General features: G+C 40.9%; 2 protein-coding genes across 2 annotated transcripts in view; one reads left to right on the top strand and one right to left on the bottom strand.

Annotated features, from left to right (window-relative positions):
• dnai7 (dynein axonemal intermediate chain 7) overlaps positions 1–23,709 on the top strand; it is an 80,420-nt gene extending 56,711 nt beyond the window's left edge. The window contains exons 12-17 of the mRNA XM_087999301.1: positions 1,542–1,678; positions 3,727–3,907; positions 6,843–7,057; positions 13,499–13,657; positions 21,524–21,637; positions 23,355–23,709. Coding sequence (XP_087855427.1) covers positions 1,542–1,678; positions 3,727–3,907; positions 6,843–7,057; positions 13,499–13,657; positions 21,524–21,637; positions 23,355–23,642 — 1,094 coding nt within the window. The 3' untranslated portion in view covers positions 23,643–23,709. The remainder of the gene's footprint in view (positions 1–1,541; positions 1,679–3,726; positions 3,908–6,842; positions 7,058–13,498; positions 13,658–21,523; positions 21,638–23,354) is intronic.
• The window catches only part of irag2 (inositol 1,4,5-triphosphate receptor associated 2), a 169,467-nt gene continuing 165,529 nt past the window's right edge, over positions 23,629–27,566 (bottom strand). Inside the window, exons 37-38 of the mRNA XM_043713369.2 lie at positions 26,092–26,205; positions 23,629–24,340 (exon numbers count right to left, since the gene is read on the bottom strand). Of these exons, the coding sequence (XP_043569304.2) occupies positions 24,088–24,340; positions 26,092–26,205 (367 nt within the window). The 3' untranslated portion in view covers positions 23,629–24,087. The remainder of the gene's footprint in view (positions 24,341–26,091; positions 26,206–27,566) is intronic.

Here is a 27,566-nt window from a genome sequence, read left to right as displayed (position 1 = left end):
TTTTAAATAAGTGTAGTGACAGGGAAAGGGAGTAGGGTTGAGGAGGATGGAAGGGGCCAATAAAGGACGGCCCTTTGAGGTACCAACACATTACTCAGGATGTTCAACTACTTATTTGAGTTAAACATCATCATTTGTGTGCAAAAAAAAGTTGTGTCTCCAGATTCTGGTGGCACACCAGATTCAGCAACTGATATCAGATTTGAGCAATACACCTCATCCAACAAGGGTAACAATTTGTTTTACTAATTCACTTGGCATCTTTAATTTGAAAAGAAAAATATAAAAGCATGTTGTTGTCAACCTGAATGGAATTTCAAGGTCAACATCAAAGGTGTGCCTTGAGTAGGATCTTATGTGAAAGTAGGGAGATGGAGAGTCATGGCAGGATAGCAAGAGATTTGGCAGCTCTGTATTTATGATGGAATCATCTAGGTCTTTCTGGATCAAGGAATAGGAGCATTTAGGAGTAGGAGAAATCTCAGAGGATGGCATCAGGCAGCCTCTTTTCATCCCTGGTAATTTTTCTGGAGGCATACCATCAGCTGCAGTTTAGGGTTGCTGCTGAGATTTATAGAGCTGTATGGTGATGGATGATCCTTGGGTTGTGGATAGTTTGAGCTGAGGAGAATGAAATCTTGGTGTACTTTATGGAGTCTAGCTGGAACTGATGAAGGTAGCTAAACAGTTGCGTGCTGTCTACAGCCAACTGTTGCCATCTGAACTTGAGGGGTCTAAGAAGGGTTGTGTAACAAAGGGAATGATCAGGATTGGAGTGATTGTAGTTTTGCTGAATTAAGTAGTTCATTTTTTGAAAATGCTTATTTTCAAACATTTAACACTTCCCTGGGATTAAGCAATGCATTTAGAACTCTTTTAAAAATCTCTATTCAAAACGTTGTCTCTGGCATCAAAACATTAACTCAATTTCTCTCTTGCTGAGTTCCTTCAGCAATTTCAGTTTGCATTTCGACCCTTTTGTTTATTTTCGCTAATGGGCTCAGTATGTGGCAGGCTGATGTTGTTATGTCTTCATGGAGAGTTAATTCACCCAACAGGGTAGTGCTACCCAGGGGGCATCAGTTCAAATCGCAAATTGTAAATTGAATTTGATTAGTTTGGTTATTCTGGACTGACAAAATGGGGAAAAAGAAGATCGTCACAGCACTACCGTTGGCTTACTGATGACTTTAGGGAAGGGATAGTATCTCCTCTCCACATAGAATCGACACATGACCCCAGTCCTACATTATGTTGCGAACTCTTAATGTGCTTTGAAATACCCCATTAAATCAGAGTTATTATGGTAATTATAAAAATGCAATAATTGAGGAATTGCTAACAATCATCCACATCCCAAGGAGAAATGTTATAATAATTATTTACATTTAGATCATATTTGCAAAATTTGAACCAACAATCAGAAAGTCACTTTGCTGAGCAGGGACAAAACTAAGTCTTTGATGTATTACTTTTATAATGTCTAATAAAGGAATTCTATTGTTTATTGCAACTTGATTTCATACTTTTTGTCCATCTAGAAAAGGTATCATATGAGACCATCGATATGAGTATTGTTGACTTTAATCAGTACACACCACTGGGAGGAGTTTATTATTTTGACATACTGAAGTTGCCACCTCAGCCCAAGTTTGTTAAAGGGTGGAGAATCGTCCAGGTAAACGTCTATTTTATACTACAGTATCTGAATGTTGTTTAAACAATGCTTTTATTTCAAGAGATACAGTAAGTGGTAAGATCCCAGGAGACATTCCCCAATGTGTTGTGGTTCTAGACAGATGCACCAAGTCATTAAAATGCCCAGATGAGGAGGGATGAACTGGTTCCCGTTCTTTTCTCATCCACCTTTCAGTTGGTTCCAATGAGGTTTATTTTTAAAGGATCCCTTCCCTCATGAAAACCTTTGCTCTTGACACTGTTTTAAAAGGAGTTAATTTAACAAGGCTTTCCTAAGTTAAAAGAGAATGAGTTCATTACTAATTATTATTGCACGTGGGAAGTAATGCAACACACATGGACTAGAAATTACAACTGGGCTTCAAAAGATAGTGGCTTAAAAAAATTACAAACAATTCAGAGACTGATTTGTATCAGAGTGGATGTTAAACGTGGTCAATAATGTGGAGGTTATCTTAAGGTTAGCATTGGTCGTTTTAAGATTCTTGGTTTTGCAGGTTGGTTGAGTTCCTTGTTATTTGATTTTGTTAAACTATGACTGAAGTCCAGAAGTCAGGATGAGAGAGTCTCCTTTTGTTACCCTATTCTCTTTTGTCCGGATAACTAACATGCTGATTCCTAGCACTTGAGAGGATCTCTTTACCTATAACATGGATACCTATAACTAAAGGATTTTGACTGTGACCTTTACTGTGTGCTAATACTCAAACCTAGGCTAAAACAGATGAGTACCTTAGCTTGCTCGCATACACAAATAGGTTCAGTTCTAATAACTCTCAAGTAGAGTTGAAAGTGACATTTTAAGCTCTATCCTCTGAAAGATATAGAAGGACAAATACAAAACGTGTCTGTCTGTAGGTTCGGATATAATTCGCAGGGGGCGTCTTGCTGCTGAGCAGTTTATCACCATCTCATTATCGTTGTAGTCACAAGATGTCACATTCCAGTTGGTTTTGATCTTCCTCTGCCTCCTTTGCAGTTTTTTTGAAGTTCCCTTCACATCTTTTGGTGAGATATTCCATGTGTCTGTCTGTTTGTCTCTCTCTGTCAACAGCTACTTTATTTACATCAAGCATTCAATTCAGAAACTTGAACACAGTTTGAGAACTACTGACTTGGACTATTTTTCAATTCAGCCCCATTTTAACACTTGAAAATTAATCAAACCCTGGTTGTCAACAAAAACAGTAATAAAGAAACATAGTAACATTTACCATAAAAACTATTAAAGTTTGTATATTATTGATAAAAATGATACCTCATATGACCATGTGTTTTTAAAGCATTCCGTAAAACTATTATTTTATGCAGTCCCCAGACCTTTGCTTCATCTGAGCCATTCCAGCTCACAAACTTTAACCAAGAAGCTGTGGAAATAAAGCTGAATGTCTTGAGTTGGCTAGTGTTGGAACATAGATCATACCAAGGATAGATCTGTTTATTGAACTTAAGGTTATTCAAACTAAATTTTTGGTAATCTGAAGTGCTAGTAGCTTTAGTTTCAGAAACAGACTTGAGCAAAGTTTCGATTGACTTGGTCACTGCAGCTACAGCTACAGCTGATCAATGCTAGGTTAATGTTGAGCCACACGTGCTTGTGTGTCTGAAATTCAAGGTGTATCGTGATTAATCAGTCTCCATACTCTCTGGATGGGTACAATTATTGCAAGGTCACTACACTGATCTGACAGTGTGGTCACTTTTTAGAAAATTGATTGTTTAGTCCGAAATATTCTTTGAACTACATTAAACAAAGATTACAAAAACTTGAATGGTTATGGACATAATTCACTTACGTTTCAAATTTCTTGATCTTTAATATTGATTTTGACCAGATTGCACTAATATGTGAGCAGAAAACACATGGAAACTTCAACCCTCTGGTTACATTTCTATAGAAGATACAAATAATAAAGCAACTTCAAGTACATTGACTTCTGGTACTTAAACATTTCATAACTTTAACAAGCACTCCACAAATAGTATATACATGATTACTGATGAATAAACATATTATGTCAATTTTAGCTGAAGGATACAGGATTGATGTCAGCTCCCTATCCACCAGAGTCAAACAAGGAAGACAGTCCCACCCCAGATGAAAAGGAAGGTGAAAGCCGTAATGCACCACCCGCAGGAATCACACTCAAACTCCCTTCAAAAGCACTGTTCTTTGAACAGCCTAAGCCTGCTCGATGGGACCAAACAGGTATCAAACTCACTCAGTGCACAATTGAAAAATTACTCAGTAATAAAAAAATTCAGACCATGCAACACGCAATGTAAAATCTAGGGTCATAATCCAACCTCACCTCAGAGTGAATTGAAATGGGCCTTCTTGAAGAAGAGAATCTCTATTGGTTTTGCTGTGGTCAGGACTAATGCCTGATCTGCACCATACAGTTTTATCATTGGAGTGAAGCGATGTACTCATAGAATTGACCCCTCACAGACTTAAAAATATTTTCTGGAAAACATTTCAATAAGGTTTTTCTGTTGTTTGTGGGTGGGGTGGGGTGGGGTGGGATGCAGTATATCAGCATTAAAATTCTTTCTTAATTACTTCAATTCTTTATTAAGCCACACAGCAACCACCTGTCCATCCTCAAACTTTCACCCAGAATCAATCCCTGTCTCACAAAGTACCTGCTTGCCACCCTGGTGCAACCCACAGCCAAAGATTCCTTTGCCACTCTTCCATGTGAACACAATGGGTGAATATTCATAGCCTCTTAGAACCGGACTGGGAGATGGGAAGGTTGGCACTAGGGCATAGGAAGCCATCAGGTGGGGAGTACAAGATCTTCCCACCAACATAGTGCCAATGACCAGAATTGGGATAGTATTGCCATCCACCTTGTGGTCATTTAAGGGTCTGCCATGCTATGTGAAGTTAGGTAATCTCTGCATGCTTCTCTGTAAGCTCCATTGGTGGAGGTCCTTTCTTTATAGAACATAGAAAAATACAGCACAGAACAAGCCCTTTGGCCCACAATGTTGTGCAGAGGTTTAATCCTAATGTAAAATATAATAACTTAACCTGTGCACCCCTCAACTCACTGCTCTCCATGTGCCTGTCCAGAAGTCGTTTAAATGTCCCTAATGACTCTGCTTCCACCACCACCACCACTGGCAATGCATTCCATGCATTCACAACTTTCTGCGTAAAGAACCTACCTCTGACATCTCCTCTATACCTTTCCCTTAATATCTTAAAACTATGACCCCTTGTACCAGTCAATCCTGCCCTGGGGAAAAGTCTCTGGCTATTGACTCTACCTATTCCTCTCATTATCTTGTATACCTCGATCAGGTCTCCTCTCTTCCTCCTCCTCTCCAGAGAGAAAAGTCCGAGCTATTTCAACCTTTCTTCATACGGCAAGCCCTCCAATCCAGGTAGCATCCTAGTAAACCTTCTTTGCAAAGGGCGACCAGAACTGGACACAATATTCCAAGTGTGATCTCACCAGAGACTTGTAGAGCTGTAGCAAAACTTTGCGGATCTTAAACTCGATCCCCCTGTTAATGAAAGCCAAAATACCACATGCTTTCTTAACAACTCTATCCACTTGGGTGGCAACTTTGAGGGACCTATGTACTTGCACACCCAGATCCCTCTGTTCCTCCACACTATCAAGAATCCTGTCTTTAATCCTATATTCAGCATTCGTGTTCAACCTTCCAAAATGCATCACTTCGCATTGATCCAGGTTGAACGTCATCGGCAATTTCTCAGCCCAGCTCTGCATCGTGTCTATGTCGTGCTGCAGCCTGCAACAGCCCTCGATACTATTGACGACATCGTCAATCTTTGTGTCATCTGCACATTTCCTAAGCCACCCCTCAACCTCCTCATCCACGTAATTTATAAAAACTACAAAGAGCAGAGGCCCAAGAACAGAGCCCTACGGGACCCCACTCAACACTGACTTCCAGGCAGAATACTTACCATCTACAACCACCCTCTGCCTTCTGTCAGCCAGTCAATTCTGAGTCCAGATAGCCAATTCTCCCTGTATCCCATACTTCCTGACTTTATGAATGACCCTACTGTGGGGAACCTTTTCAAATACCTTGCTGAAGTCCATATCCACCACATCCACTGATCAACCTTTGTCGACCTGTCTTGTCACCTCCTCGAAGGACTCAATAAGATTTGTGAGGCATGACCTGCCCCTCACAAACCATACTGACTGCCTTTAATCATGCTATACTTTGCCAAATAGTCATAGATCCTAACCCTCAGAATTCTTTCCAAAACTTTGCTGACCACAGATGTAAGACTGACTGGTCTGTAATTACCAGAGATTTCCCTATTCCCCTTCTTGAAAGGAGGAACAACATTAGTCTCCTTCCAATCCTCCAGTATGACTCTTGTGGAGAGTGAGGAGGCAAAGATCTTCGCCAGTGGCTTAGCAACCTCCTTTCTTGCTTCTCAGAGCAGCCTGGGATAAATCTGGTCTGGCCCTGGGGACTTATCAATCTTAATGTTTTCCAAAATTTTCAGCACATCAACTTCATCAATCTTGATCTGGTCAAGCCTGTATCCCAGCACCTCAAAGTTCTCATTCACAACAAGGTCCCTTTCCTTAGAGAAAACTGAAGCAAAATACTCATTTAGGGCTTCCCCTGTCTCTCAGGCTCCATGCACAAGTTCCCTACGCTATCCCTGATCGGCCCTACCTTCTCCCTGATCATTCTCTTATTCCTCATGTATGAGTAAAATGCCTTTGGGTTCTCCCTAATCCTATCTGCCAAGCCTTTTTCGTGCCTCCTCCTGGCTCTCCTCAGTCCATTTTATGGGATCACATCATCACTTCCACTGGTTTCTGAGGGCTTTTCCTCAGTGTCTCCCAACCCAACTGCCCTGACTTGAGTCCTTTCCCTGAAGGTGCAGTTTCAGTAATGGCCACTGTTAGTGGTGGCACTCCTGAGCTCTCACTATAGTGATTGGGTGGCAGATGGGATATAACCACTGTACCTGATTGAATGGTAGTCGTTTAATTGGCTGTTGCCAGCAATATACCATCTAACACCCACCTTCAACCATAGAGGGGTCGGCTCTAGTTTTCAGCCCTGATGGTGTGACTTCACCTTAACAAGATGGTTAAAACCCAGACTAATATATTTATTTTTCATTATAGGTAATCAATGGAAGACAGATGGCATTCACAGCATCACATTTGAGCCAGAGGAACAGATACTGTCCTTTAAGATGGACACGTTCAACATTTTCACTCTGATCCAGAGATATTATGTCAATATGCCTTTCCAATCTTGGATACTTAAACCTGTGGCAGAAAATGAAGCTATTTTAACTGTCCATGCTGCCTTTACCAAAGTAGAAATTCGAATGAAGGTACATTTTCTGATTATACTGTAATTTAGTAAGTGATTTTTCAAAACAAAATCAGCAACCTCAAAGTTCAGAAGTTGTGATATTGCATTCAATTTATTTGGTAAACTGTGCTAATTGCTGCAAGAAAAAAACTATAAGAGTTGCCTGATTGTCATTAAGAACACATCAGGTTGGACAATTCATCATTAGAGTAAATGATTTAAAAGCCTTACTCCAGCTGACCTTCTAACAGCTTCAGTCATGAGCTCTGTTACTCAGCACAGTTAATGTCTGAGTTAGAAAAAGCTTATCACAAATCACTCTGGTAGCGTTATATTACTTTGGTTTATATTTTATCTTGTAATACTTGCACAGGTACAAATATTAATGGAATACACCAGTAGGTTAATATTGTTAGCAGACTGGTTGGTTGCATTTTACAGCGAGAGCAATTTTGGGATTTGTCCATCCTTCAGTTTTGTAGCATCAACAGATATCATATCAGACGGTTGGAGAACCTGGGGTTTGTAAACCTTTGGCAGAGGAACATGGATATTTATCAAGTTGGGATTGTGAATGCAGTAGATCTCTGTTGGCATCCCATCAGGATAGCAAGTGGTTGGTGTACACTGATGTCACCACTCATTTTGACTATTGTGAAGGTTGAGTCACGGGGGGGGGGGGGGGTGTCGACGTTTGTTCTCAGCTGCATGCTACAGAGCCAAACCAGTAGCCTTGTGGCAACTCACCAGTACTGTGATGTAGTAAAATCCATTGGTTACTCCACTAAACTTATAAACAATCAGATCCTGCAGTGGATTGGGGAAATGATCTGAAAAGATCAAGTGACATTTTCATTTTTATATAGGCCCAGGAAGAGCATTCATAGGCTCCAAAAGAATAAAAACTAAACATGATTTACGTACAGATTGCTTATCCAGCTTGATCCTAAATTCATATATGCTTTCCTCTCCTCTCACTGTTTTATGTGGCTACAAGTTCCATTTCCTAACCATTCTTCAGGTAAAGAAGTGTCTCCTTAATTTTTATTGGGTTTATTAATACCCCTCTTATTTGTATGACTGCTAATTTGTTCTCTTCTGTACTTGTGCTATGTCTAACCCTACACAATTTTAAAGACCTCTACCAGGCAGTCCTTTCTTAGAGAAAAGAACTTCAAGATATTCTACTTTTTTGTTTTTAGATCTGATATTTATTATTTTCCTTGTAAATATATTTTGCTCCTTCAGTGCCTTTATATCCTTATTTTAATACAGAGACCAGTACTGATTAGTCCAAGTGTGGTAAGAACAAAGTCTATATAACTTTGGCATAATTTCCCTGCTTTTCATTTCTAACCCTCTAGAATTTTACCATGATATCTGTATCTTTCTTTTACAATAGCTTTATTAATTTGCATTATTTATTTTAATAACTTACATAGCTATAGAAATTACTCAATATATTTCCAACAGCATTCCACTTTTGATTTGAATAGTTCCAGCACATTGTTGACGTAAAGTAATACTGTAGGAATCAACAAAATATCATAATAAAATGATCACAGCAGGATTACTAATGGTAGGAATATGACTGAAAAATCATAAGAACTACGTTGAAATAAGTACATTAGCATGCAAGACTTAAAGGAATTAATATACAAGTAGATTAAGCACTTTCTTAGTGTCTTAAAATCACCGACCCACACAATGTCAAACTGACAGTAGTGTTTTGGGAATAGCGCTTGAATTTTCCTTTTTCATAATAGTGGGGTTATCAGTGAGGCGGAGGTTGAGTTTTGACACGATATAGAATAGTTTCAGTTCTTGAACATGCACAGATTACAGGGGGAGTTTTTAATACAAATAAATCAAAAATAAATAGCACGCTTTCACATGTAAGAGTCTGTAAGTTGATCCCATTAATATTACCATTCAATGCTTTATAAGTCATTATATATAAAATGAAACCCATCTCTAGAACCGTTTGACCTTTATCTATTAATGTTTTTGAAACTTTTCCATCACTAAAATATTTTTGTCTTACTGTTTAATGCAATGCAAATTTTTCCAATTAAGTTTGTATTATTAAAAGTCATTGTAAAAAGGGCTGTTACAGAAATATGATGTTATATCAGAAAATTGTGATAGTACACTTTATCCTGAAAATATGGTCGAGTTTGTGGAATGTTGTTTTCTGTACGTAGATACAAACATCACCACATCATGTCCTAACAGCAGGATGGACCCAACAGAGGTGAGTGTAGTGATTACAGTTGGATAGGATTTGCATTGGAATTCCTGAACATTGCCTCTGAATATACTTGCAGCTGATTTCAGTCAAAATTGAGGAGTAGATGATCCATCTCAGCTTCTTTCAGAGGTCCCCAATATCACAGGTCTTCAGTCAAATTTGAAATAGCTGAAGGCACAGGATTCAGCAAAGGTTTTGTTTTCTGACAATATTCTGGCCATAATATTTGGCCTTGGCCAAACTGTTCTAGTACAGTTATAACATTCGCATCTACCCACCGAAGTGGAAAATTGTTTGGGTATGTCATGTGTACAAAGAGCAGATCAAATCAAACCCATCCAGTTACCACCTATGGTCTTCTGTGAAAATGTTACCAACAATGCCATGAAGCAGCACTGGCTTAGCAATAACTTGTTGACTGATGCTTGGTTTGGGTTCCATCAAGGCCACTCCGTTCCTGACCTCATTGCAGCGTTGTTGTAAGCATGAGCAAAAGAGCTGATTTCCAGAAGTGAGGGGAAGGTGACTGCCCTTGAGATCAAGACTGTATTTACCTGAGTAAGATGGGTCTTTAGCAAAACTAGAATCAGTAGCATTGGGGGAAAACTCTCTGCTGGTTTGTGTTAGATCTTGTACATTGGAAGCTAGTGGTGGTTGTTGGAAGTCACGTCATCTCAGCTCCAGGATATGTCTGCTGTGTCCTAGGTTCAAACAAAGTACATCATAAGGTTCTCAGACTGCTTAGCACTCACACTTCAGTGCTTAATTTACTTCATGCACTTTAGTGTCAACCTATGCCCTGCTTCACAATGCTCTCTTAAGATACACTGACTTCAGCACTCAGTTAGTTACAGACTACCAGCCTCTGTGGTTTACCATGTGGAAGGAAAGGCTGTCACAAATTGTCAATGTGGAGCACTGAATAACTATGTAGCAGTCAGACAGGGTGTGGACAGGTTATTGTACAGCAATTTCAGTTGCAGTTGACTAGATATAATGCTTTGGCCTCCTTTGGCAATCAGCTGGGAAAAAAAAACTACCCTCCTCCTCAGCAGCCCATCTCCAGCTTCCAGTCCTGGAAGCAGGGAACTAGCTTGCATTTTCTGTGGCATTTTCAGACTGAGGACTATGGTTTGAGTCGTAGTTCCTGGCTTGGAGTAGCTGAAGTGGTTTGGCTTTAAATAAAGCTGCAGAGATGTGGAAGCAGGAAGGTGACAGTGGCAAATATTTTCACCTCTCTACCCTCATATGTGATTCCCTGAGAATATGCACAAAAGCGTGGTTACATTATTAATGACATGAAAAGCAGAAGATTGCATGAGAAAATGGCACTATGGAACTCATTCACCATCCCATTTGTAACTATTTTTTCTTATCTAGAGTTGTTATCACACACAACCAAATGGCTTCCCTCCCCCCAATCAAGTCACCTATGCTACTTTTCATCATTATCTCCACCAACAAATTGCCTGTCCCCAATTAATCAAATTATGTACAATGCCTGCCAAGGGCAATCCAGACAACCAAATCTTAAGGAGAGCTGGGCAAGGAGAGAGAGGGGGGAATAGGACAAAATCAGAGCAGTGTTGGAAGGGGAGATAAGACACTGTATTCCCCGCCAAGTCCACCTTTCTCTAAAAGCAGTGTGTGTTGGTGGACGCCTCATGTTCCCTCTCCAAGGGTAGTCAGGTGTGAAAGTAGGTGCAGAAAAAGGGACACACACTTGACACTCCTCCACAGCCACTCTCTGGCTCTGTTAATGGTCAACGTGCATTAACATTCAGTCCAGGCGCAAATCCATCACAGGCTCCTCTGAGTCACCCCTACCCCTCTGCACTAGCTATCCAAAGATCAGAAGCATGGCGTTGAAAGGTAGCAAAAAGTCCACAATCAATAACTACATGATCCATGGTCCTTCAGCACTGCAAAATAAACATTTGGGCCAGGAATACATGAACCACCCTAGTTATGATTGTGCAGGATGACTAAATGTAGCAGCCTCCAGCTCACATCTCTGATGGAAAGTGTTGCGAGCTCTCCAGAAGTGTGGGGACCGTTCTGCCTGCTAGTAAAACAGAACATAAAGGTAAATGAAGGTGTCGAAGTGGATGGTGTGCATCAGCAGCCTGTAGAGAAAACTCCTTCATGCAGGGTGAAAGGACAAGAGGTCATATCCATGAGGCAGCTCAGGTTGTGGAGCACAGACTCCTCGGGGAGATTCTGGAACAGAGAGCCGGTGGGAAATTCCAACTAAATAGGAGTAGCATCCTACTTATACTGTAAGTGGAAAAGTTCAGCCTGTATCGTTTTACCTTCTTTGAATTGGGCATATTAACCCATCGAGGAGAAAGTGAGGGCTGCAGATGCTGGAGATCAGAGCTGAAAATGTGTTGCTGGAAAAGCGCAGCAGGTCAGGCAGCATCCAAGGTGCAGGAGAATCGACGTTTGGGGCATAAGCCTGACATTTCCTGAAGAAGGGCTTATGCCCGAAACGTCGATTCTCCGGTTCCTTGGATGCTGCCTGACCTGCTGCACTTTTCCAGCAACACATTTTCAGCATATTAACCCATCTCCAAACTGCATTCAGCCACTTAAAACAAAAAAAGGATGAAAAGATGCCAGCATTATGCAAGTAGCCCATGATGAAAGAGAAAGGAAGTTCATTAATGCGATTTGTATCAAGACAACATAAGGCTGCCATTTCAATTCTGTTTTTGCATAAGTGAGGAGCACTGTTCACTGACTGCTCTCTGCTTTTTTAAAATTTTCCTTCTTCAATGTAACATTGAAGGCAGAGAGCCTGTACAGAATCTGGGTTGCAGCTTATAATTATAGTATCTGCTGTATTTTGCCTGTGTGTTGATTGCTACTTCCGAACCGCAGATGAGTTTAAAAAATTACATTCAATGTTTGAATATAGTTATCAAGATGTATTAAATTTGAACAGCCTATATTGGATCAGAAGTCTGTCTTCAAAATTTAAAATGTACTTTTCTTTGGTGGGAACTTTTATAGTATAGATATTTTCTAATTAACCAGTTCAGAGTTGTTACTATACACCTCTGGAACAGGTGGGACTCGAGTCCAGCCTCCTGGCCCAGCAGTAGGAATCATTACTGCTGCATCATAAGAGCTAACAGTACAATTGAAGTGCCACCATTAATGGCACAAGATCATGCTTTTGCGAACTTACCATCAGCACAATATGATGAGCTTGACTGTATAGACTGAGAATTGTCTCAGTTTCATCCAATCAGCCATCGTAACTTCATTTCATAATTACATAGATGAACGAGTTTTCCATTGATCGTCAGAGTTAAAGTGGCAATCAGGAAACATTCTTTAGATTATTCAACCCCATTTGCTTTCCTATGGACTTGTGTTATTGTCAACAGAACAATTTCACTGGTGACAGATGCAATTAAAAAAACATTCACACAATAGGCTGAATGGCCTGTTTTGGTGCTGTATGATCTTATGAACATGATCCAACTGGTGGAAGTAAGTAGGTTATGTAATGAGGTACAAAAGGAGTTGCCAGATTTGAAATAGCACATGCAATCCACCAGCTCTCCTACTTTCTCTTGGGCAGGAGATGCCACAAATGGATGGATGATGGATGCCACTGGGAACTGAGTAGGTGCAGACTGGTACATGAGGTGGGAATCCCTATTGCTTCCTCACTGCAGCAGTTGCCCAAGCTGGAGTTCACATTCTTAAATTAGGGGGATGATTCTTTTTGTTGGATTCTCCATGTTTCCCTACACTGGGATTCTGCTGCAGCTATTTGCACCTCCTTTGACAATCTTTATTTCTAACGCTTGCCCCATCATCATTTCTTTGTACCTTATCAGTTGCACCATTTAATCTCACCCATCCTAAGACAGATCACTTTCTAGCTTTCCCGGCTTTTACCAGCTCTGCCCTTACTTAAAAGCTGTTCACTAGAACTTAAAGTTGTTAGAAGTGAAGACTCATCCACCTAAACTGATTGACTGTGTAGATACAGCTGGACCTGCTGATTGGAATTAGAAACTGAAAATGAAAGGAGAAGGGAAATGTATTCATTGTTTTGGAATCAGTGCTTGATTCTGACTCACCTGTTTAGCAAACATCACATCAAAAAACCCTGGATTTGCACATGCTGAAATTGCCTAAATGATTGTGCCTAGTGACTGCTTCACTTTAGTGTTTTCTTTAAACCCATAGGACTTGTGCCAATTGTGTCCTGTTCCCGTGGAAGATAATCTCTCTCACTTAAGAGGAAAGTGGATGACTGCTTCAACTCTAATTGTTTCAATGATAAATGCAGGATTGAACATTTTTCCCAGAACTAATTCGGAGAATTATGTTAAGATAAATGAAAAGGTGAGTAGCTGCATTTTTAAAAAAAGTTTACTGCTATTGCGCTCAGTCAGGTAATCAACAGTGCAATTTGAAGCCAAAAATAACAATGTCTACTGAAATACTCTCAGCATCTACCTTAAATTGAGAGAAGCAAAATTTGCAAACCTACAAATCAACAGAGCAGGAGGAAGTTACTGCATTCTACGTTTCACATCATTTTAGTCAAATGCAAAATGTCACTGATTTGTGCTATGCAAAGCATAATCCTTTGAAATTGAAGCAGCATACCTATACAACCAATCCCAATTTAAAATGGCTTCAGAAGCCCAGAAATTGTTTTCTAAAGACTGTCTGACGGCTGAATCCCACAATCACAGCACAAATCCCTGAGCAGCCACTCTATGCTCTGCAGAATGCTAAGATGCCAACTTTTACATGTTTAGAGTGCCCTGCCTAAATACTCCTAAATGATGCTTATACTATAACGATAGGAACTAGATTCAATAGCTGCTGCAGCTCCCGAAACTGCAAAAAAAAACTGTTAAAATGCTACATTATTTCAATGCGATTCAGGAATTATATATGCATGTGTAAACATCCATCTTGCAATAAAATTGCTTTTATCAACCTGTTAAGAGTTACTATCATGTCATACTGCCTTCAGTTCTGGTCTCCCTGCTCTAGGAAGGATGTTGTGAAACTTGAAAGTGTTCAGACAAGATTTACGAGGTGGTTGCCAGGGTTACAGAATTTGAGCTATAGGGAAAGGCTGAATAGGCTGGGGCTATTTTCCTTAGAGCACGGAGGCTGAGGGGTGATCTTATAAATTAAACTAATGAGAGGCATGCATAGCGTGAATAAACAAGGTCTTTTCCCTGAGGCGGAGGATTCCAAAATCAAAGGCAATAGGAGAGGGGAAAGATTTAAAAGGGACTTAAGGAGCAAAGTTCTCATGCAGAGGGTGGTGTGTGTATGGAATGGCCCACCAGAGGAAGTGGAGGAAACTGGTACAATTACAACATTTAAAAGGCATTTGCATGGGTATATGAATATAAAAGGGCTAATGCCCGAAACGTCGATTCTCCTGTTCCCTAGATGCTGCCTGACCTGCTGCGCTTTTCCAGCAACACATTTCCATATATGAATATAAAATCCTGGCAAATTAATTTAAGATATCTGGTCAGCATAGATGCATTCGATTGAAGGGTCTGGTTTTCATGCAGTCCAGCTCTATGACAATCTCTGGAACAGGTGGCACTCTAACCTGGGCCTCCGAATCTAGGGTTACAGCACAGTAGGCACATTCCAGATCAAAAGTGGCCTGCTTTACTTGGGTTAGGGGAGCGACTTGGGATGTTTGGGATGGGAGATGGGACTACTGTGTTCAGGTCACGATGCTGCCCCTGAACTATGATTTTTTGAAACTGTAGATGAATGTCTTCCCAAATGTATAGTCCAACAGGTTTATTCGAAACCACAAGCTTTCAGAGAGCTGCTCCTTTGTCAGGTGAAGTGGACTTGTTGTGAGACTTTTGATTTTGTCCACCTCAGTTCAACATCGGCACTTCCACATCGTAGTTCCCAAATGGGCAGTGAGCTCCAAGCTAACAACTGGCCACCTTGGGTCTCCAACTGAGCTAGTTGTGGTCACACTCTAGTAGTCACCCTCTGTCACAACAACCCACTGTTGTAGCTCTGGCATGTCTCCACTCACCTCCACTCTCAGGTCACTGCCCACAGTCCATTGGGAGGTTGTGACAGTTTTCAAGCCTCAAAATGACAGTGTCAGTGGGAAAATGTTTTGGAAGCACAGCTAAAAAAATACTTTCAGAACACAAAGCCACAAGTAGTCAGATGAAGGTGCTGTTAGTGAAATGTTAGGCATCAGGGTACATGCGGTGAAACAGTATCAAATTTTCTTAGATGCTATTGGGCCCATTGTAGATGATTTCAGTTAAAATGTTTTGAGTCAGTAATGTTACAAAAATACTTGCAGTTAATAATGTTGGAAACAGTGTACTTGCAGGAAATATAGAGATATGATTTAATTAATATGTAGATGAATCTCTGGGCTATGTTGAGATGTAAGTGATCTCAGTAGACAAGTGATAAAGACTGAAATTGCAGCAACTCAGGTTTGAGATGTCAGCTACAAGGTCCTCTGTTCACCACAATCAACATCCTGGGGGGTTACCATTAACCAGAAACTTAACTGGACTAGTCCTGTAAATACTGTGGGCAAAAGAGCAAATCAGAGGCTGGGAACTCTGCAGCGAGTAACTCACCTTCTGACTCTCCAAAGCCTGTCACCATTTACAAGATACAAGTCAGGAGTGTGATATAATATTTCCACTTGCCTGGATGAATGCTGCTCAAACAAGACTCAAGAAGCTTCATCCATCCAGGACAAAGCACGCTATTTGTTTGGACCATATCTACAATCATCAACTTCCTCCATTAGTAGCAGTAGAATGTACCATTGTGAAGATGCATGGCAGAAACTCACCAAGGCTCCTGAGATAGCATTCTCAAAACCCAGAACCACCACCATTTAAGATGGCAAAGGCAGCAAATACATGGGAAAACCAAATTACCCTTAAAGCCACTCACCATCCTGACTTGGAAACGTGTTGTTCCAGTGTCTCTGGGTCAAAGCTGTGGAGCTCCCTCCTTAATACCATTGTGGGTCTACTTACAAGTGGATTGCAGCAGTTTTTAAAGAAGGTAGTTCACCATAACGGCAACTAGGAATGGGCGACAAATACTGTAAAAATATGTTGGGTGGGGGTGGGGGGTTTAAAAGACAAAACATGAAATACAAAAAGCAAAGCTCATCAGGAAGCTGAGAAACTGCTGGATGAAATGCAGTTTGAGTGAGAGGAGGAGAAACAAGGCTCCTGAATTGTAATGTGAAATTTGGGGCGAAATACAGCCAGAGCAAAGACCAAATGCAATATCCATTTGAACAAGAGGCACAACATTTTACCACAAGTAAATAATATATTTCAGGAAAGAAACAGGCAAGGTTTTTTAAAAAGCTCAAAGTCAATTTATAAAAAACATTTTAGGCATTAAAGTTACTGAATGGAAGTGTTATCATTATACATAAAGGCATTAAGGGAGAGTTGGTATACTGTCAGATCATTCCACTATCATTTACATGCATACAGAAGTATCCAGGGAGTTATGGGGTTAGTCCCTTCTGCACCACAATCTGTATGTCAAACAGTCCAAGGCATGATGAGAAATACATTGGAAGAAGCTCAAACATTTGAGTTAGAAAGTGAGATGACTTTAAAATTCTGTGAACCACAAGACTAAATAATGTGTCCATAGCTGAGTTAAAGAATAGAACAGTACACTTGCTTTGGCTTCCCAGTTTGCCAACTGTCCAGGTGTTGTCTCAGCTAGAATCTGGATTCTGATAAAACAATATTAGTAATTAGTTCAGCAATCCAGTCACACAGTAGAAAATATTTCATTCATGCATTGAGTCAACAAAATTTATTCTAATTGCAGAAATCCACTTCTGTCGGGAAACATACCTGAATGTACATAGAACATTACAGTGCAACACAGGCCCTTCGGCCCTCGATGTTGCGCCGCCCTGTCATACTAATCTGAAGGAAAAAGTGAGGACTACAGATGCTGGAGATCAGAGCTGAAAAATGTGTTGCTGGAAAAGCACAGCAGGTCAGGCAGCATCCAAGGAGCAGGAGAATCGACGTTTCGGGCATAAGCCCTTCTTCAGGAATGAGGAGGGTGTGCCAAGCAGGCTAAGATAAAAGGTAGGGAGGAGGGACTTGGGGGAGGGGTGTTGGGAATGCGATAGATGGAAGGAGGTTAAGGTGAGGGTGATAGGCCGGCGAGGGGGTGGGGGCGGAGAGGTCGGGAAGAAGATTGCAGGTCAAGAAGGCGGTGCTGAGTCTGAGGGTTGGAACTGAGATAAGGTGGGGGGAGGGGAAATGAGGAAGCTGGAGAAATCTGCATTCATCCCTTGTGGTTGGAGGGTTCCTAGGCGGAAGATGAGGCGTTTTTCCTCCAGGTGTCGTGTTAGCATGGTCTGGCGATGGAGGCGGCCAAGGACCTGCATTTCCTTGGCGGAGTGGGAGGGGGAGTTAAAGTGTTCAGCCACAGGGCAGTTGGGTTGGTTGGTGTAGGACCCGCACCAACCAACCCAACCGCCCTGCGGCTGAACACCAACTCCCCCTCCCACTCCACCAAGAACATGCAGCTCCTTGGCCTCCTCCATCGCCAGACCATAGCAACACGACACCTGGAGGAAGAGCGCCTCATCTTCCGCCTAGGAACCCTCCAACCACAAGGGATGAATGCAGATTTCTCCAGCTTCCTCATTTCCCCTCCCCCCACCTTATCTCAGTTCCAACCCTCAGACTCAGCACCGCCTTCTTGACCTGCAATCTTCTTCCCGACCTCTCCGCCCCCACGCCGGCCTATCACCCTCACCTTAACCTCCTTCCATCTATCGCATTCCCAACAACCCTCCCCCAAGTCCCTCCTCCCTACCTTCTATCTTAGCCTGCTTGGCACACCCTCCTCATTCCTGAAGAAGGGCTTATGCCCGAAACGTCGATTCTCCTGCTCCTTGGATGCTGCCTGACCTGCTGCGCTTTTCCAGCAACACATTTTTCATACTAATCTGAAGCCCATCCCACCTACAAATATTCCATGTACATCAATTTGCCTGTCCAATGAAGACTTAAATGCACTTAAACTTGGCGAATCTACTACCATTGCAGGCAAAGCATTCCATACGCTTACTACTCTGAGTAAAGAAACTACCTCTGACATCTGTCTTATACCTATCTCCCCTCACTTTAAAGATGTCCCTTCATGCTTGCTGTCCCCATATTTGGAAAAAGGCTCTCCCAGTCCACCCTATCTAACCCTCTGATTATCTTGTATGTCTCTATTAAGTCACCTCTCAACCTTCTCTTTAACGAGAACAGCCTCAAGGCCCTCAGCCTTTCCTCATAAGGCATTCCTTCCATACCAGGCAACATCCTAGTAAATCTCCTCTGCACTCTTTCCAAAGCATCCACATCCTTCTTATAATGCGGTGACCAGAACTGCACACAATACTCCAAGTGTGGCCGTACCAGAGCGGCAGCATAACCACCTGGTTCCGGAACTCAATCCCTCTATTAATAAAGGCCAAAACACTGTATGCCTTCTTAACAACCCTGTCAATCTGGGTGGCAACTTTCAGAGAACTGTGTACATGGACATAGAGATCTCTCTGCTCATCTGCACTCCCAAGAATCTTACCATTAGCCCAGTACTTTGCATTCCGAATACTCCGGCCAAAGTGTATCACCTCACACTTGTCCACATTAAACTCCATTTGCCACCTCTCAGCCCAGCTCTGCATCCTATGTTTCTCTGCAACCTACTACATCCTTCATCACTATCCACAACTCCACCGACCTTAGTGTTGTCCGCAAATTTACTAACCCACCCTTCTAAGCCCTCCTCCAGGTCATTTATAAAAATGACAAACAGCAGTGGACCCAACACCGGCCCTTGCGGTACGCCGCTAGTAACTGGAAATTGATCCAGATGTTAACGAAAGCTGTGGTTCAGAAATTTCAGTTAAAAAGAGGCAGCAAATAATTACAAAGCATTACATTTTCTAATAGAATATTGGAGGAGAAAGGAAGGTTTAGGTTACTTTCAGTTCAAAGAAAATCATCAGCCTGAGGTCAGGAAAGTGGACCTGCACATAAACCTGATGGCAAGGCAGTGAAGCAATTACCTATCATTCCTATACTTCAGTCAAAACCTGGCCAGAGGCCTAGCTGCATTAAACAAATGATTTGCAAGGGTGGCTCCTGGTATTGCTGTTACCTGGTGAAGTGTGCATATCCTGGCTCCACAGAAATTTGGCTACATAGCAGGTGGTTTTTTGACTGTTGATTGACTTCCCATCATTCCTTTCAGGGTGAATGTATGTAAAAAAAACTGGGTGGAACATGTGATGAAAACACATTTAAGACCTCCATTTGCATTGCTTATGCCACAGATCCATTTCTGTTTAGGTGTCCGCTCAACATGAGTTAGATACCTGATCACACAAAACGCACACAGAAGAAATTGGGTACCATGGGGTCCCAACTGATCTTTTGTTTAATATCTTTTTTGGATAGGGGATCAATGTTTAATTTCCTCCCCTATTCAATTAAAATAGTATTCAATAAAGTTGGTTTGAGGGAATACCGCAAGAAACTGACACACTAAATTATTTTAATCTAACAGGTACTAATGTAAGGATATAATATCTCTTAATGATATTCATTCAAAGGATCTATACACACTAGGATGAGGCCAGGCAATGTAGAGTTTGTGTTACTTTGGGCAGCCTCCTTGTGAGATATAGGGGCAGCGAATATTTCCAGAACCCCACACTACTCTATACTGAAAATGAAACTTGCACCCTCCAAAAAGGCAAGACAGACTACCACTCTGGGAAAGAGAAATCCCTGGATTTACCTTTTCATGTTGAAGGTACTTAGGAGGATCTCACCCAATTCAACACAGTTTCAGCAATTGGTTCACAATTGAGAAAAGTTTAAATTTAGCTTTTAACTCTGGAAACTGGCAGTTACCAAGGTTGAAGTGGCAAATATTTTTGCGAACCATCTCTGCTGTAACTTTTGTTTATCATAAAAAGGCATAACTCATTGTAGTTAAAAAGGCAGTAATCGATTTTTCCATCAACAATTCTCAAGTACCCTCCTTTTGAATTTAGAGTCAGTGTCTTCAGTCTATCAAGTCTATACTGGCCTATGTACACTAATCCCACTGTACAGCAGTTGTACATTACATTTAAGGCCCTTAGTCTGAAAAGTAAAGGACTCACCCTCCACTAAATAATTCAACTTTGCCCCTGAAACTTGCTGATGCTGGTCTCCACTTCACTCTTCAAACTTGAAATCAGGAGTTTTTCGTTGCATTAAGGATATTGAGAGATTGGAATGGAGATACTCATTAGCTGCTGTCCAGTTGAATTTCAGAACAGATTTGAGCTGCTGAATGGCCAGTGTTCCATAACAGCAACCAGATAATGAGTAAATGCGTTTTTTAACATAAAAATGAGATACATGTTGGCCAGTACACTAATAACATTTTATTGCTCTTATGTGTACATTAATGACACTTCAGGAAACCATACAATGTGTCTGAAACACAAATATCCCTCAAAACAGTTCAGTACAGCGATGAGTCATTCAGGACAGTATGGGGGATCACAATGAAAGCAGTCATGATCAGGAAAGCATAATCTGAAAGATGGTTGAAGTACATTCGAAGATAAAACTTTCAAAGGGTTTTATTTGAAAAGGAAAAGCCTGGACCCCTTTGTAGAAAGTAGATAAATGGGATTAATTGGATAGATCTTTCATAAGGTGACACAGACTTGATGGCCTCTTTCTGTGCATTATAGATGCTAAGGACTTTGAATGATGGACAACCGAGTAAAGTTGCAAATTGGTTGTGGTTAGCAAGATTTGTCACACTGGAGTTGGGTGGAAATGGAAGACAATTTACAGGAGGTCAAGATTAAAGTGACAAAAGTGTGGATAAGTGTTGAAGCTGTAATAGGAATGACAAACCCTTCAGAATTATGGGGTGGGGGTGGGGGGTGGGGAGAAGAGCTGGGGAATGGAACTAAACTTTACTGTTTATTCGAGAAAAGATCATAGAAATGTAGCAAGTAGGGAGCGTTAGAAGTGGAGGGGAGGGTAGATTATGTGATTTGAAGGTCAGTTCTAAGTGAAGCAGAATGGTTGGTGAGGAGTAACAGTAATTGCATTTATACTTCAAGTAACATGTCTTGACTGATCATACTTAAAGTGTCTTTGTACACAGAACAAGATGGTGACACAGAACACATACATGGAGATGGCCCTGGTGAGCTCTGCAATAGCTTTTAGATCCAGTAATTGGAACATGTCCACCGAACCTGATGAAATATTGCTTCAGGTAAATACAGCAATAACTTGCATCTTTTTGGAACATTTAATGTAGCAAAACATTCTAAGGCAGTTCCTGGAGCATCAGACAAAGATTTACAATAAGCCAAAGTAAATGATAGGAAGACAGTCATCCATTAAAAAGATACATTGTAAAAATAAATCTGACAATGAACATTTATCACTCTCCCACCATTACATAGAATATTTAGCACATATTTAAACTTGTATGTTTAATTTTTGAATATCATGCTGTCCCCTTTTCTTGACCCAGTAAGAAAGGGAATTAGGATGTGGAAGCAAGGGATATTGCAGTCAGACTGAGTCCACTTATTGGTCTGAGGTCTCACCCTTCCTCTCTGACACCATTTGATAGATATTGATTACCTAAATGACTCAGCTTTTCACTACACACAGGCAAAAAACAATTTTACCATCAATTTTTATTGCCTGATGACTTCATTGCTATCTTCGCATGATCAAAACAGCACTGCAGAAGTGTGGATTTGTATCTGTGGATTCTGATCTGTGAACAACATCATCAGGAGATTGACTGGCCAGAACAGGTCAAGGAAATTATAAAATAGACTTGAGATCCCCTTGAGGCTAATCACATCGGATGTGACTCAACATACTCTTGCTGTAAATCACAAAGTACTTGGTACAAATCTAGCACTTGACCACAAAACTCAAGGCTGACAACCCCAGTGCAGTAGTACTAAGTGAATGTGACCGTGTCAGAGATGCTTTCAGTGGAGACTCGTTTACCTACTCTAGTGATGACTGGGGTGCTATCCTTGTTGTTTTGGCCAATATTCATCCCTAAATCAACACCACAAAAACAGCTAATCTGATCATTATCCCATTGTTGTTTGAGAGCTTGCTATATCAACTGCCATCTTTCCAACCTTTTAACAGTGATTACACTTCAAAAAAAAACAAACTTAATTTTGCAGCAGTTTGACATATCCGGTGGTCAGGAAAAGGGCCAGATAAATGCAACTTTTTCCAGGCATAACAGGCATGTTGTCCTACTCAGGCTGCACACCAAAATTCTGTGCCCCTACCCCAGCCCTCTCCCTCCCTGAAATCCTTTGGAGTCTCTAACCCTTCACACAGGCATTGGCTACTCATAACCTCAGATGGCGATTATGGGGCTGTGTCCCAGCTGTTTTCCTTTGGTGTCCTTGGCTGGAGTCTCCCGGTACCATTCCCAATCTCATGAATTGCCACTGATACCCTAACTGCCTATGGAGAAAATCAGGGCTTAAATTATTTCAAATTTAAACACGTCAAGCTTCTTTCTCAGCTCCCAAGGCCCATGGTCAGGTTCCCAATGCACCCACAATCCTCAAAAATAAATAAGACCAGTATGTCAGTATAATATTAATGGAAGAGATTGAAGTCTATCACTTCACATTGAGCTTGGTAGATAATATTAAATAAATTGGATATCTAATCTAGAATTTACATCGAGATCCATAAATACTATTGAATTTAATAAGCAAATTTGCAGCCCATAAGTATGTATTTTAGATTGTCATTTGAACTAGCAAGGAGGGAAAGAAATAAAACTATGAAGCAAACCTTTCATTTCACCTTTCTGTGCAGAGTTCTGTGGTGGTCATTTGAAGAATGTAACCTGTGCAGGCAAAACTGCTATTACCTAGTCGTTGCTCAGATGAATTTATAAAGCAGTACCTGCAATTTCCTCTGTTGAACCACAGGCTTGTGAAAGTTTGACTGGCGAGATGATACCAGAGGACGACTGGTCTCTCTACATGTTACGCCCAGAGAGGTGTCACAAGCTGAAGATGAAGGAATCCAGTGAAGAGCTGTCAAATGAAATAGCTGAAAATACTGATTTTTACTCCAACTTGTACCACATGATGAGGGGCTTAGCCAGTGATGCTGCAAAGGAGAGGATTCTAAACACTGACCATCTCTTCCTTGGTTCCGTGCAAGAAATTCTAGAAGCTACGAAGCTGCTCACACACACAGTGCAGGTCAACTGAAGACTTTATTGAACATGATTTCCACAAGAACATCTAAAATTATTAATTTTATAGACATGTTAAAGTTGCTGCTTTTTACATTCATATTTATCCATTAAAAAAATCTCAGCAATTGGGAACTTCACGTGAAGAATAGCCAAAACATTTTACCTGTTTTAGTGACCAAAATTGCCTTTAACAGGCAAAATATTAGAGTTGAACAGTTATTGTAAAATTACCTTTTGTATCATAAAAAAAATTAAGGTTTTCTTAAATGTAGAGACAGTCCAGAAAAAAGTGTTTTGTCCACTGCTTAATGCTTTCCTGTGTATCATAATTTGTCAAGGCTAAAATCTTAAACAACATTTTAGTTTTAAAATAATCCCATTGCCTATTGAGCCACTCAGCAGAGTGTCAAGAGATGCTGAAAGTTGCATCCCACTTGGATGGGAAATGAAATTGTTAGTTATACAGGAGGCTGCCCATTGTGTCGAAGTTCTGTGTAAGGCCAAAGAAATTGCTGGATCGCTTTCCATGCTTTCCAAGAGTCCCCAGAGACCACAGAGGCAGCATCAACAGATGTGTGGAATGTCCAGCCAATGAGAAAGCTGCCCAAAATGCTTAGCGAGATAAAAAGTATAATAGGCAGCCAGGGTAATCGGTCACCTTTGGAAAACGTATTCCACAATTCCAGGAGATGCCGTGATATTCCTCTATAACTAAAACAGAATAAGCAGATTGAAAGATCATGCCATGCATCATATACACTGAACTTTCTCTAAAACACAAACCAAAACCAAATGGAGGAAAGATTTTTAAAATGCTAGAAAAGATGCTGTCTTCGAAATAGTCATCACTAAGATAGATAGAATTTTGAGCATTAAGTGTATCAAGGCATTTGGACTTAGGCATGGGGTGAAGGGAGTGGACAGCAGTGAACTATCATCTTATCGAAGAATGGAGCAGACTCACTGCATTGTATAGTCTATGCTTGTTCCATATGTTGGCATCATGCCAAACAGAATAAAAAGGTTAACACTATTTCATAGGAATTCCTGGTTCCAACAAGTGGACAAATCAACAACATTGATATACATCTCTCAGCTACCAACAGATCCATTATGTTTTTCCAATGTTTGTAGAGCTTTTAAAAAAACATCTTTATTCTACTCCACCCACGGAAAAGCGAAGTAAACAAAAAGCTGACATTAAGGGAGAACATGGTGAATAACGAACGGTTATGTACAAAGACCGTCAAAATCACTACTAAAGGGTTTTGCAACAAAACTGTAATGTTCCCAGGCACCATCTCTCCCACCTTAATTATACTTGTCAACTCATCAGAAGTTGCTGATCTTTGGGACTGGAAGCACCCCAACATTTAGCAGGCCTCTACATCAGTGTTATACGGGATCCAAAAACAATTTTCATTTGTACAGCACTTTGAATGCAGTAAAATATCTTTAAGGGCTTCACAGGAGTTTTTCATATATTTTAAAAGGGAGAAAGTCATACCAGACAAATTTATTAGAATTCGTTCAGGAGATAACAAGCACAAGAGATAAAGGGGAACTAGGAGATGTAATATATTTGGATTTCCAAAAGTCATTTCATAAAAGGTACCATAAAGGCTACTTAAGATACACCTGTGGTGTTCAACACAGTGTATTAGCATGGATAGAGGATTGGCTAACTAATACAAATCAAAGTTAGGATAAAGGGGCATTTTCAGGATGGTAACCTGGAATTACGAAGATAGCAGGGATCAGTGCTGAGGTCACAATAGTTTTGATTTGGATGAGGGAAGTGAATGTATTATTGCCAAATTTAGAGATTAGACAAAGATAGGTGGAAAGACAGGTGGATAGGATTGACAGATTCTGCAGAGAACAGCTTAAGTAAGTGGGAAAAACTTGACAGATGGAAAACCGTGAGATTATGAGCCTTAGTCTTCCTCTGAGCACTCTGAAGGCATTCCTTAGTCTTCCTCTGAGCACTCTGAAGGCATGCCTCTTGCAGCCTGGGGCCACATTTTGTGCCACAGACAGTGTTGCTGCTGCTGGACTGGAATCACTTGATGTGTTTGGAGCTAATCCCATCTTTATCCTCAGGTGGGAGATTGTAAGAGGCTCTGTGAAAGGGCAAATGTCCCATGGCGTAAGGGTGTGGCAGCCACTGAGTGCTCAGAGACTCTCCAAGCTCACTCTCAGATGAGGCATCCTTACCTGTAGCAGGGAATAAAATGGCTAAGAAACCACACTTGGTTCACAAACTCCACAGAAAGCAATGTTCCCTGATGATGGATGTGAAATTGGCATTTCAGGCAGGCTTTGAACACGGTGATCCAGACATCACTGACCCGTGTGTCTGGTCATGAACTACCACTTTTCCCACCCGGGACAAAGTGGAGCCCTGGGGACCTGACACAAGTTTACCTGAATTATTAGCAGATGTCAGACAGTATACTTACACAACACACGACTCAGCATTCGCAGACTTCTTTTCTGGTTCAGTTAAGATAGTTTCATCTTCCACTTCCTCCTCTTTCTCTTCCTCATCTTGTGCGTCTAATGCCGGTGCATTCCTATTGGATGGCGGGTCAGATGCAAACCATTTAAGTTAATTCTTTCTTCGCATCTACATTATAGAGCTTGGGGACATAGTCTGAGAATTAAGGCCAGGCCATTCAGGAGAGATGTTAGGAAGCACTTCTACATTCAAAAGGTGGTGGATTTTAGATTACTTACAGTGTGGAAACAGGCCCTTCGGCCTAACAAGTCCACAACGACCCTCCAAAAAAAAAAAACCCACCCAGACCCATTCACCTACATTTACCCTTTCACCTAACACTATGGGCAATTTAGCACGGCCAATTCACTTAACCTGCACATCTTTGGACTGTGGGAGGAAACCGGAGCGCCCGGAGGAAACCCACGCAGACACAGGGAGAATGTGCAAACTCCACACAGACAGTTACCCAAGGCTGGAATCGAACCTTGGTCTCTGTGTTGTGTGGCAGCAGTGCTAACCACTGAGCCACTGTGCTGCCAGATGTTTGGAACTCTATTCCACAAAAACCAATCAATGCTGGATCATTTCTTAATTTTAAATTAAGCTGGAGAAATCTTCGTTAAGCAGAGAGATATGGGCCAAAGGCGGGTATGTGAGCATAGGCCAAATACCAGCCATGATCTTATTGAATGGTGGAACAGGCTCAAATGGTGTACTCCTGTTCCTATTCTTTGCTCACAATAAGCAGCAGACTGAATTCATCACATGGGTTGTCAACAACTTCATCTCTTGATTGGTCCAAGTTTAATTACAAACCAAAATTTTTTGGACTTAATATAGAAGAATTTTCCCCATCAGTATTAGGAAATATTTTGCCATTATAGGTCAATTTTAGAAGAGAAATCCTAAAATTTTCAGAAAAAGAAATGAAGGAAGTGACGTTCTTTAAGACATTCAGAAATGCACGTGGAAATTTGGTTTAACCATGAACTATTCATGCACGAATTATCTTTATTCTTTTTTGACTGAACCATGGGATATCACTAGCAACACCCCTCATTGATCATTGCTAATTGCATTGGATTGGAGTAGTTTACTAGATGATTTCAGAGCGCAATTTGCAGTCAACCACATTTATTGTGGGTCTGGAGTCCCATGTGGAGCACAGCAGGTAAACACAGATTTCCTTCCCTAAAGGACACCAGTGAATTATTACGATTGATGGCGGTTTCATGGCATCCATTCCTGAAACTAACTTTCAATTCCATTTTTACATTAATTAGTTGAAATTATTGCTTGAATTTAAATTCCACCGGTTGCCATTGAGGATATTAGTTCAAATCCTACAGAGTATTAGCTTGGGCCTTCGGATTAGTGGGAATCCAATGTGAGAAAATGGTGCCTTAAACTTTGGGTAAAAGCATGGGGAATCTT

The sequence above is a fragment of the Chiloscyllium plagiosum genome, unplaced genomic scaffold, assembly GCF_037043375.1.
Source record: "Chiloscyllium plagiosum isolate Xiang-an unplaced genomic scaffold, Cpla_swu_hap1 HiC_scaffold_23, whole genome shotgun sequence".
NCBI lineage: Eukaryota > Metazoa > Chordata > Chondrichthyes > Orectolobiformes > Hemiscylliidae > Chiloscyllium > Chiloscyllium plagiosum.
The sequence above is the reverse complement of the archived record's forward strand: the minus strand, read 5'-3'. Positions and strand labels throughout refer to the sequence as shown.